The 13,344-nt window shown below is 37.6% G+C and overlaps 1 protein-coding gene across 2 annotated transcripts in view; it reads right to left on the bottom strand.

Moving 5' to 3' along the window:
- The window catches only part of GXYLT1 (glucoside xylosyltransferase 1), a 28,634-nt gene that overhangs the window by 12,518 nt on the left and 2,772 nt on the right, over positions 1-13,344 (bottom strand). Inside the window, exon 2 of one of the 2 annotated variants that reach the window (XM_058805420.1) lies at positions 8,245-8,337. The exons of the other annotated variant lie outside the window; for it this stretch is intronic. Coding sequence (XP_058661403.1) covers positions 8,245-8,337 — 93 coding nt within the window. The remainder of the gene's footprint in view (positions 1-8,244; positions 8,338-13,344) is intronic. 2 annotated transcript variants of the gene reach the window in all.

The raw sequence follows: 13,344 nt of genomic DNA, 5'->3' as shown, positions 1-13,344 counted from the left end.
TTGGGTTTTTTCCCCCCTTCCTGCACTAAATACAGACATAGGAAAATAATGACAATTACAGCAGAGTTGAACTCAACAACAAAAGTGAGATAACATCTATTTCCAAGAAGTTCTGTTAAGAACATTTTTGACTGATCTAGGTTTTGTCCATTTTCTGTTCCAGTAAGTCCTTTTTTGTCAAACACACCCTTCAGCGCTTCACACACACAGAAAGCTTTCTCCTGTCCTTCTGTCTTGCAGGAGTACAACGTGGGCTGGATGAGGGGGAAACGAACAGCTCACATGGCCTTGGGGGATGCCCTGGGGCTCCCAGTGCTCATGGAAACCCCTCAGGTACACTGAGCACACACACTGCCCATGGCCTTGAGGCTAAATCACTGCAAGGAGTGGGGACTGGGAAATCTTTTATTCCTGAAGACACCTGTGCAACAGTTATCGTGAGATGTGCCTGGAATGTATCACACAGGGCACATTCTAAAGTTATTTCAATACTTCAGTACAATAGGCTAAAATTGTCATCAGGCAAATACCAGTAGCTTGGTGGCAAACAAAGTGGGTATACCAAAAATCTCCTGGATTTCACAGATTTAGAAAGAAAAGCTTTCAGAAAAGCTTTCAAAGCTTTTAAACACACATTAACTCAAAGCCCAAGTGGAAAACAATATTATGCACTTGAGCTGTTTGCAGAGACCATGGGAGGAAGGGGCTAATAGAACCAAAAGTATCTGAAGGTTTAAATTACAAGTTTAATGCCAAATTATGAACACAAAACCAATTCTGAAGTTAGAAAAGACTTTACCAAACTACTAACAATAGAGAAATGCCAGATAAATCACCCATTCTTAGAAACTTGTTGGAGACACTTCAAAAGAGAAATTACCAGATGTGATTCTTAGCATATAATCTCCGCTCAATTTATGCAACCATGTAAACACATACAAGTTTTCCTTTAAATTTACAATTGATAATATTCAAATATGCCTCTTTTCTTTAAGGCACAGAAAAGCTACACACATTATTTTTACTTCCACAAGGTAAAATATAAGCAAAGTTATCACTGTAACACTACTGAATTTGAATGCCATAAATAATTACTGCACTTAAAAAATATTGTAAGTTTTGAAAGAATTTATTGCCCTGGAAATAAAAAAAACTTGTTGTTTTTTTTTTTTTTTTCCCAAAAAAATTTAATTAGATTATGCAGCCAGTCTTAAGTCAAGGTCTGGAGCATTATTAAAAATCTCATGGATGAAAGACCTCATAGGTCAGATTTAGATCCAAAATAGGACACCTAAATGAAGATGCTAACCTCAACTGTGTCTGAAGCCTCATTAAAGCCAACAGAGATGAGCAGGTTATGGAGTATAGAGAATAATCCACCTTATTTCAAAGTGAACACCTAATGCTTGAATCAGCTTTCAACATAGGTATAGTGCCATTTAGTAAGTTCTAAAATATCCCACTTGATCTCCAGATGCCAAAAAGACTGAGTATTTCAAAGATCATTTTGTGTCTACTACTCCTAAAAAGATGTCTAGGATATCCAAGTGCTTCCTGATTAACAGCAACCACTCACATCTCAGCAGCTAAATGTCTGGTCACCTGGATCATCCTCTATGACCTTTCAATTTTAGTCACTGTTTAAGACCTAAGTGACGTAGACACCAATATGCAGACATCTATATTCAGATTATTTAATCTGCAGATTGAAACCTTTTATAAATCTTGAAGAAAAATCTGAAAATTAGTTTAGGTTAAGACACACAAAAAAAGAATCTTGAAATATAATCAAGACATGCCTATTCAGACCTTTATACATAAAGCTAATTTAAACATTACACCATGTAGTAAGTAGTAATGTAAAACATACAATGCAAGCTGAATATGATGAGGGTAGTTGAAACCCAAAAATAAGTACACTGCCACAGTGTGAAGAAGCTGCAAGCAGCAGATTAGCCTCATCACTAATCCACTGAAAAGGGAATTACAATAATTAAGCCCTGAAGTCATGAGAGCCTACAGTGATATTACAAGGTCATGTGATAAATAAGGGCAAAACCTACACAAACTGCATAGCTGAAAGCCAAGCTCCTGAACCACATGTAACACACAGCTTTCCATGAATAAAGTATGACAAAAATTGTGCTGAAGAAACTCTAAAATGCACAAAGATTCAAAGACTATAGTTTATTATTTCTACATCTAGCAACCTCTGTGAATAAAAGAACATTTTTAAGCCACACAACAAAAAACTGATTATGTTATAATGCTGTTACAGTCACTCTGCTCACACAACCTCTTCTGTAACTTTCAGACTTATTGAGTTCAATATTTTTAAATCTGTGCTTAAAAATTATTTCTTTAAATGCAAAAAGAAAAATGAGAAAGAGCTAACAAAAACTGAATTTCAGCTTATACCAAATGGGAAACAGCAAGACTCAGATGCATAAATTCACAACATAAAGCTTTATTCTGAAGCAGATGGAGCAAGAAGCCATTGGAAATAACAGGCCACCATTCCCTCTGTGGACTACACACTACAAAGGGAATGAGATATATTAGATCTCAGAAATGTATTAAAGCAGAAGGTAAGAGACTTCAGAAGTGTGGTCCTTACTCCAGACTCCATGAAAAGACATCCTTTAGTGATTATAAGCTGCATTTGACTTCCCTGCAAACAGACCACTGGGAACCACAGCCTCCCTTTTAGCAAGCAGGCCTCGGTGCTGCTCCTCTCCCTTTCATACACACCTCTGTTCACTCCCAGGGAGAAGTCCTATCCCCACCTTCACCCAGGAACACTATTTACTGAAACCCTCAGCTGCCAGCACCTTTCATTTCTTTCCTCTTCCTCATGTGAGAGGCAGTGTGAAGTGTAAATTGTTCAGCAGAGCTTATCAGCTTGAGCTCTGCAGCCTCACCTTCAATGTGAATGTGTTCCACCCACAAAGCCAATTATGTTTTTCATTATTTTTTTCACTTCCTTCTTCAATATTATATCTACATGGCTTCAGTTTTTCCACTGATTTTTTCCTAGATTTTCTGCCTTCAACTGTTCCCTTCTTTTCCCACCTCTGTAACCCTTCTCCCCGTCTTTCTTCCACTGCAGCTGCCTCCCCAGAAGCCAGGGAAAGGAAAACTGTGCTCATTTAGATAACTGGTCTGGTATCTGTCATGACCAAGTGATGCAAGATCTTTTCGCAATACATTTTTTTTTAGCAGTTCAGTTGCTGAGTTGACAATGAGCGAAATAAAATTTATTCTACAAGAATAGTAACTTGTCTGAAGTTAAACAGGTTTGGTATCAGGAATCACAGCTCTGGTATGAACCTTTAGTGAAAGTCAAATACAGGTTCTGAAAGGGTTAAGATGCTTTCAAAAGTGAGGAGATACTTTCAAAAAACTTCTTGAGAAGCAGAAAAACAAAAAAATTTTTTTTTTTTAATATGTACATTTCTAATTAATAATAGCTCCATCTTTTGATGTGGGAGAACCTAGTGGAAAAGCTGGAAAAAAGCAACAATAGAGTGAAATACAAACTGTATTATAGTAAGGATGTTGGATAGACTAACAAAGAAAACTTGAAAGATCTAATTTCTAAAAAAAAAATCCAATACTGTGGCAGTCCTCACTCCTGCAGTCCTGCAGGGAAAAAAAAAAAAACCTCTGGTAATTAAAATAGAAGAGAAAGAAGGTAGCTGTAATGTAGTAAAAGATACTGCGTAGGATGCCATGACAGCATTTGAGTCTTTAGGAAGAAATAAGAGAATTTAATTTTTGTGAGTATACTAATTACACATGAGGGGTAGGGACAGTAAAAATAAACAAAAGACTAGAGACAAACCTCTGCACATACTTCCATGAGTTTAGGAAACACATTTAAAACAATCCACTTTTGCCAATGTGAGTAAAAAACATGTATGTTAAAACATGCTACTCAGCAGCAGCAAAAGGCCAGGTACAAGCTTTGCCCTGAAGTATTTCTGTGCCATGTCCTTCATTCTATACTGATTAATTCTGCTGTTAACAACCTCTGAGAGAAGAACATAGGATATCCTCAGTGAATCTGCTGTAACAAGGTTTTCCAGAGCCTGTCTGTCAAGACACTGCCTTATATTTAAAGATGTTTACTATGACACATTGTATATTAAAGTAGCATTTCTGGGTCAATTACAGCTACGAAGCTGTAATTTTATAGTAGGCTACAGAGGTATGTTTTGACAAGTTATACTTTTCTAGAACCTTCACAGCATCCCAGCTGCATTTCCTGGGGAAAAAAAACCAACACAAATTTTGTTTGCACTAAAATACCCACCAGCTCCACAAAAAGCTTAGCTCTGTCCTTTAGAATTGACACAAGGAATTGCAGTAGAGGTCACCTTTATTTATATAAGGTAAAGTTCTCCTACTCTCACATAATACATGGAAAGCACAGGTGAGAGGGTACCAAAACCACAGGAATAGCCTGTATACAGTTCCATCTAATTTGGTGTAATAGAAGTGGTTTTCAGCATTAGCATAAAAAACACTAATTATATTCATTAAACTGTGCAGGGAAAGTATTTTCACATAATCAAACTGTATTATTTCAAAGCTGACACTACAATATACCTCAGAGAATCAAATGGTAGATATGTAAGTACAATACAGATGGCTTATTGCATCCTTTTTCCTTTTAATGCCCTGTTTGATCTAAATCAATCAACCACTAAGAAGCCTAACCTGGCAGCCTTTAGTCACCAGAAAAACAAAGCAAATAGACAGAGTAAGAAGGCAGCAAAGCTACACTGATTCAAATCCTGCTGTTAAACACTCCCACACTTATTACAAGTAGGATCAAGGTAACTACAGACATTATCTGGATTTGAAAGTGATGAAAATTCTTGTTTTTACTTAGCTTAACGTTCTACTACAGTACTGCAGGTAAAACATGTCATAATCAAGAGCTTATTTTGTAAAAGTACACTAATGATACCACAGCATATGATGTCCAAATGTAATCTACTCAATGCCAACTCAATTAGTAGATTAGGTCTGAAGCTACAATATATGAGTAATTTTTAATTCACTATAAAAATAGAATCCCCATTCTCCTATGAGCCTGCTAATTTAGGGAAATTCCTTTTTTCAGCACTATCTGAATTAATTTCAATATAGTCACACCACATGAAGCTCAATATACCCAAAAACTTAGTGAAACTTTCCACTTTAGCAAGCAACACAAGTTAAAACCCGCTTAGTTGCAACATCCAACAACTGAAATCAGCCTGGTCAGACAGCCATAGTAACGACCCCTAAGAACTTCTTCCTAGTCAGTCCCATTAGGAAACAAGCAGCCATACCAGCTAGACAATACTGAGCACCTTGAAAGGTGTACTAGATAAGAAAAGCATCATCTAGACCATGCAAAATCTGAGCCTCATGTTATCTCTATCAGCATTTTTAAAATTTTGATAAAATCTATACCACTGTACGCAAAAGCAATCTCATGCTTCCTCTGTCAAGGTGAAAGCTAACAAATACTCTGTGCCAGAATAAAGTTAATAATCAGATTGATGGTGAAAAAATGTGGGTGCAAAATAGCTACAAAATCCTTCCCACATACAGCAAAAGCAATTGATCTTACACTGACTAACCTGAAGATCCTTATTATTCCTTATTAGAACCAGCCCCTGTTCAGAAGTCATCAATTTCAAATGTTCTTCAACTATTGCATGACTCATACTGAAGTCTATATACACACATCTCTCAAAAATTTTCCAGATTCTTCTATATGTCTCCAACATTTCTATCACATATACTTGAATCTTAAAAAATCTATACATTGGTTTTCACTTAATACACTTAGAGCTACTTAAAGGAAATAATGTAGAAAGCTGCATTTCAAAAGTGTGTGTGCTAAGTTCTCTCAAGAGTAAACATATAATATATATAAAATATACAGGATATATTTTCCTGATATCCAGGAAAAAAAGCTAAATGGAATTACAAGTTAGAAACAGAGAGATAACAAGCTTTTTTTCAACAAAAATACTTAAAAATCCAAAAGTTCCCAGTGTTCTAAAAACTTAGTGGAAAATGGAAAGGAGACATTTTAATTTTGGGATAAATTAGAGCATCTCACTGAGGAATTCAACAAGCACTGAAGTCAGCACAGCATATGGGGATTAAGATATAACAATGCAGCTTAATGTAAAATGTTTAATCTGAACACCACACACCCTTTACTCATTTAAGATGCTTTTTTTCTTTCAATTTCAAAATGTATAAACCTGAAATTCTGCAAACCTTAGAGGTCACCATGAACCATGTTTCATCATGAAAGTGGACTCACCCAGTGAAGTCATAATCAATGCATACTTCAACAGAATTGTCCTCACAGCCACATATGGAATTCTTAATAGATTCATACAAGTTATAGCTAAAGGTATGTGTAAATAAACTGCATGGGATTTGTCCATTTCTGGTTCCAAGGTTCCACCTGCCTGAAGCCTGACAGAATATCCAGAAAGGACATTTTCTGCTATTTTTGTGCATTACTTTGTATCCAGGGAGTTCTACAGGCTTAGTGGGGTCAGAAGACAGCAAGAACCTCCCTGGTCTCAACACTACAAGTGTAAGACTGGCCCAGATGTCCAAGGATTAAATGAAGCTTACAATCATATCCTGTCCCTCCACCTAGCATAAGCTAAGCCCCCTCACCCTCAATCACAACAGCATTTCATTTATCCCACTGGACTAAACTTCATAGAGCTAAACACCCACAACATAACCTATAAGGAAAAAAAACTTATTTCTGTCTATTCAGATAGCTGCATCTGCCTAACAAAAACATGTGCATCCCTATGGATTGACACAGTACGGATTGCTACCAATGGCAATGAGAAAAACTTAGCAGCCCCAAATTGCTGATGAAGTTCACTAACAGAATAAAAATCAATCTAAGTAACTTCTTTAAGGAATTTCTTGACTACCAATGAGTTTAAAAAGCACTGACAACACACAAGCAGAGACGAATAAGGGATCTAAAGGCTTTCCCACAATAATTTTCAAAAAAACAGTAAGTCTTGTGAAGCTAAGCTTTTCTTCCCCTTTGCTTTCCCAGAAATATTCAAGCTTCATGCTAACAACAAAAGATATCAAGATAAAAGATATCAAAGGATGATCAGCAAAATTTTAAATATAAGAAAAACTGACTTACAACTTCAGTTATGTACTGAACTATGAAGGTTAGAGAACTGTCACAGACATCTTTTATGAAAAATCCTTTCCTTAGGATTTTTCCTCCTAAGAAGCTGGGAGGCCTCAGGAACAAAATGTAAACAATGGTTATCTGCTGCTGTGGAATGCAACAGGTGCATCTTTGATTGGCCCACGCTGGTTGTTTCTAATTAATGGCCAATCACAGTGAGATGGCCCGGACAGAGAGTCTGAGCCACAAGCCTTTGTTATAATTCTTTCCTATTCTATTCTTAGCTAGCCTTCTGATGAAATCCTTTCTTCTGTTCTTTTAGTATAGTTTTCATATAATATATATCATAAAATAATAAATCAAGCCTTCTGAAACATGGAGTCAGATCCTCGTCTCTTCCCTCATCCTAAGACCCCTGTGAACACTGTCACAGAGAACCACCTGACAAGTAGCTCACTTCTTTTCAAGAAACCTGTGTAATGTGACAGCCTAAAACATCTGAGCCACCACATCAAAACATTTAAACTTATTGTTAAAGATGCAGCATTAAGGCAGACAGTCTATTCTTTAACATACTTTGTTAAAGAACATTCAAAACTGTCTCTTCAATGCTTTTCAATGAAGTACCCTCCTTGAATTCTATATCATTTAACTTGAATTTTAAAAAATCCACATGTACTTACTAAGCATACAATTTTATTGCAAGTTATATCGTGGGTATTCATGTGCAGCAAATTTTATTTTTGGAAAATAATTTATCATTAACTTTTCAGAATATACTCAGACAGGCTTTTAACAGATGTTAGCAAGTTTCTATTTAACGAAGCAATATAACTGAAAAAAATCTACTCTTGGTAGTTACACTTGAGTCTACAATTCCAGAACATAATGTAACATGAAAAACCCCAGATAAAGGTAACCACAATATAAGCAGGTGAAACGCATGTGAAGCAATCAAGATATTTAGCTTTGCCACCTTGCTAAAGAGCCAAAAAACATCAGCTACATCTGTCTACAATCAAACAATAAAGTACTATTTAACAACATCCTACCTAAAAGCAGCTTCCCAAAAGCAGTTCATTCCACAAACATCAGAGGGCAGCATCCAATAGGAATTCCAGAAAGATACAGACAAATTCTTACACCTAACAGAATAAGACAAAAATAACCTATATGAATGTTACTGATTTTATGGCAAACTTAAATGGATAGTGTCCTAGCTCAAGCATAACTTGAACAGTTAATTAGATGGCAGAAAACAGGCCATGTAATGCAACTTGAATACAAAGGAGAAGGTATTAGAAGCCAGTCAGAATTTTTGAAAGGCAGAATGGTCCCATCCTATAGCCTTTCCTCTTCATGTATTTTCAGAATGAGAAAAACAGAGGGGCTGAGATTTTTGAGGCTCCTGCTATGTTCTAGGCTTAAATTAAGCCCACAGGTAATGAGTAAGGAGTGAATGGCAACTTATTGCTAGAAAGAACTTCACCTTTTCAATACCTTTGTTACTCAAAGCAGAGGAGCGACTGTAACTTTTCATTTTTGAGGTTAAACTGTCCATTTAACACAATCCCTATTCACCCATTACTCTAGTCAGTGCAAACATGCAAATCGGATTTTTAATAAAAAACAGGACTTAGCAGCACCAAGCAATTCCATTGTTTTGTAACAGCTGGTTAATGCAATACAGAAATAATCACAACATTTCACAAATTTTCTTTCTACATACTAAAATCAAGACCAATAATTTATTTACTAGTGCTACATTAACAGCTAAAAAAAAAGCAGGGTTTACTACTTCATCATTACATTTTATGCAACAGCAATATAGGAAATATTTTTAAATAGAAACGAAAGTGTGTACATCAAAGGCTCTGGTGAGAAAATCAACATCAAGAATTATGATCTGAAATGAGTAAGCAGAATATTGTAAAGCAAGAGATACTCTCTTGCATGACCTTCTCTGCTTTGTGACCTGGTGACACAAAGGCAGTAGTGTTTATTCTCCTTTGAAAGTTAGTATCTGTGAATGAAAGACATGTGCAAGAAAACCGACACAAAAGCTGCTGATTTTCATCAGCAGTATTTAAGGACTATAGCTCAGAACTCTACTGAAAGTTGGCTTTGCAAGTTTGAAATTAATCAGTACCATCTTGGGTAGCATAATCTGAAACCTGTGAAGGCCAATGTTTTGCAAATACCAGACAATAATAGCCGAATGTAGCATCAAAGAATGTCAATATTAGTAATTTCTGCTTTTTGTAACACTTGAGAAAAACGATCTGATAAACAAAACACAGCATTTCACAAAGTCTCGTTTAAATGCTGTGGGGGATGGTGCAGTTCTTGCTAGATCACAGGAAATCCTTGTATTCTGTAGATAAATGTGTTCACAAGAATTTTCAATTTAATTTTATTTCATGACTTAAGAATGCTCTCCACAAATAAATACCCAGGTACAAAAATGGAAATATAGACTGCAACTCTATTTCAGGGATATCTGCACTGCTCTTTACCAGAGTATAAAACCACAAGTTCCCTCTGACAGATTCTTCTTTGCATTATTCTTTGTGGCTTCTGTAGTTTTATAAAAACTCTAAGGCACATAAGGTCTTCAACTTATGTGAAGAACAATCTTTATGATCTCTACTACTAGCTTTTTGAAGTAACTGTTTCTCATTACTTTTAAGATAAATTAATAGACAATCTCTCCAAAAGAGTTTTGTGGTTTGGAAGACTATACGCTATTATTACAGGCGATTCCTCTTTCACTTGTCAACAAGAGTTTTCTTAGCTGCCTTGAATATTACCCTACCCAAACTACTAAGGCAAGAGGCAAACCTGAAGTAATGGCTGTCACTTCTCTGACACATTAGGCCTTTCAAACATTCCATTTAGCACAAGATTATCAGCCTTGGGTTTGATTCATAAACTGCATATTTAAAACAAAAGTGTTACTAGGATACGTATGCATGCAATTTACCTAATGTTAGCTCAAGACATTGTCCTGTCAACAGCAATCTCCCTCAGTTGGCCACATGCTACCATATTCCCCAAAGGTTTTTCATTTAAAGGATTAAGATACTGGAATAATTGGACAACATTTTCTTCTTGTCATTCACATTAAGATCATTTAAAATGCCACTGATTAAGTTATTTTTTTACTTGAAATGAAATTTGATGAAAGCTTGGACTACAAACAATTGCTTTATACAGCCAGGGAGTTGCATTATACCTGTCTACAAACAGGTACAGTCATTGTTACCTCAGAGAGGTTACTAGTCAGACAGGAATAGTCACCTTCAGTACTACGGAGGAATATTTTGCTCACATCTATTATTGTTACATGATTAAAGGCCAGTCCCCACAAATAGAAAGCAGAAAATTATGTAAGGTGAAACAAACTAAACAAGGCACATGGAGTATCCCAACACAGCCCCAATTCAAAGGGCAGAGAGAGCCCATGAACCAGGCAGATGATCCAGGCACCAGCCTAGGTAACAGGAGAGACTCTCCAGGCCAGTTTACCAACTGCCTAATGGGGTTACTGCCTGAAAGGGTGTAGGATGCATTGTGGGATCAAAGGTGGGCTGGGGAGGAAGGAAAATGCAAAAAACAGAGAGATGATAAGAGGTTCCAGTCACATGTGAAGAGTTCGGTTTTCCTGGGTGTGGGAATGGCTCCATCCCACGTGCACATGCAGAGGTCAGAGCGGCTGCAGGTGAGAAGATGGCCACAGGTCCAAGGGCCCACGAGCCTGCAGAGCCAGGGACTGGAGACACGTGCGCACCGCGCATGGGTGGGCACATGGCACCAGCCACCAGAGCAGCCTGCAAGCAGGGCAAGGGCTGGGAGCCAGGTGTCAGACAGGCCCTAAGACTGAGCCAGACTGCAGGGAACAGCAAGTCTGAGCTACTGAAAGAACCTCTCTCATAGCCATAAGATGAGGCTGGGTCTGAGGCATGGCAACTGGAAGCACCAGAAAGTCTGAGCTGGCCACCTGGCGTTGGAGAAGTGACTAATGTGGTCAGGACCAGCTATCCATAAGACTCCCTTTCAAGAGGCAATCCTGTGGGCAGCTGCCACAAAACTAAGGCCTGGAAAGGTCCAGCACATTCACCTGTACAGGTGTCTGCACATCCAAGAGGGTGTGAGTACCAGAAACTGAATTGGGTCTGCAAGCCTCAAGGATTCACACGCTCAGGTCAGCAGCAGTGGAGGCCAGAGGATCAGGAATCTGTTCCTGGGTGGACCAGGTGTCTAAGGCCAGTTACTGGAGGAATCCACCTTACATACATTGATGTATTTTTCATTAAAACCTTTCACCCTGATCAGTCAGAGAAGGGAACAGGATCAGGATGCTTGTTTGTGGTTGTGCAAGCACTGTTTCCTGTGTGCTGATCTCTGTGGCCAGCCATGTGTGTTTGCACTAAGAGCCTATAATCCCACTGGAATAAATGCTCCACTTTGCTACTGCCTGAATATCCAGGAACATGGAAATGCAGCAGCCTTGCTTCCATCACACTACTGGTCTGGACAATTCCTAACACATACCACTGTCAAAAATATAAAAAAGAAGAAATATGAAGTTGCAAAATTCACTGGTGTCATAGAGAAGCATTCTCAGTGATCTGTTTGCCAATTCAAAGCATCTCTTCCTTAAGCAACCAGCCACTTCTTAACTACCTTTATCAGTTAATCTAGCTTCAACATCCCTGGGTAGCAGAAATTTTATTATTGCAGACATAGAAAAGGTGTCTATTGTGACCTGAAAACTTTTTAGAATGAAAGGACAATTTCAAATTAGTTTGTGAAATACATAGCAGTGCATAAATTGCAGTCATGAAGACTGAGGCCCTGTGCTCAGGCAAGTCAAGTTTTAACCATAAGAAATCCCTCAACAATCAGTGGTAACCTCCTTTTTTTAATGGAGATCATTGTTGTTAGAAACACTTTTCAATCCATGTGGCATATTTGTACTACTGTAACTCCACAGCAACTTAGCAGAATGTCCAAATGGTGAGGGGTGCAGCCCTGATGACTACGTTCCTGTCAAAATTCCTTTCATTAACAACCTAAGTTCTATCAACTTCATGAACCAACCAACAGACAGACTCATGTCTCTCCTACAGCACAGCCCACAAGTGCAGCAAAACAGGAAGGATGCATTTCCTTCCTGCTCATAATCACACAGGAGTAAAAACTGGGATGATAAATGCTTAATTCAACTCTAAAACGCACTAAGAATTTCTAATTCTCCTCAAGAGCTTTTCTGAACATTTGCAGCAATGCCACAAATTTGTTATGACATATTTAGTCATAGAAGCAATGGCTTTATTAGATAGGAGATAGTCAATGCAATGCTAGATGTCTGATACCTCAACTTTTAAAAAAACTGGAAAAATCTTGATAATGTTTCATTGCTTCACAACATTCCTATGCAAATAATATTTGCTGGCCAAATGCTTGCCAAATTCAGCAGTTTTTAAACGAAGTTTCAACTTCAAATCATTGAACATTTAATCCTTTTAAGTTTACTTCATATTTTGAAGTGCTTTGACAGGTTCTGGACCAATTCTTAAAATATTCTTAAAATAAGAATGGCTGAGAAGCAAAGTGGTGAAACTGCTGGTTAAGCTCTGACACTGATGAACAGCTGTGTACAGGCCAAGGAAAGATCCAGCTACCTGTTATAACCACCCTCCACTGCTAAGCCTGTGGATATACCTTCTGCCCTTTTCCATGCACTGGAATCCACTTAACTCTCCCTCTGCCAGAACAGTTAGAGAGCAAGAGACTCGTACAATCAAACAAAATATTGCCTTTGAGGGAGTCAACAGCTCCTCCCAGTTTTGTATCATCTGCAAACTTGCTTAGTATCCCTTTCAGTCCTGCATCCAAGGCATTTATGAAGATGTTCAGCTATTAAATTCTTAAAGTGTTCTTCAGTTGTTTATATCAAGTCTCAAGATACAAGCCTTCAGTCTCCAGGCCTCTTGTTCCTCAGGATAGAGTAGTGTTTGAAACAAGCAGCTCCTTACTAAACTGATTACCCAATAAATTCCTGTGAATTATTATGCTTATTGGAGGACCCTGCCTCAACCTTTAATTCTAGTTTCAATATGGTACTTCCTTTTAAGTTATTTTCTTCT

Source organism: Ammospiza caudacuta, chromosome 5, assembly GCF_027887145.1.
Source record: "Ammospiza caudacuta isolate bAmmCau1 chromosome 5, bAmmCau1.pri, whole genome shotgun sequence".
In the NCBI taxonomy this organism is placed as follows: domain Eukaryota; kingdom Metazoa; phylum Chordata; class Aves; order Passeriformes; family Passerellidae; genus Ammospiza; species Ammospiza caudacuta.
This window is presented reverse-complemented; position numbering and strand designations above follow the sequence as displayed.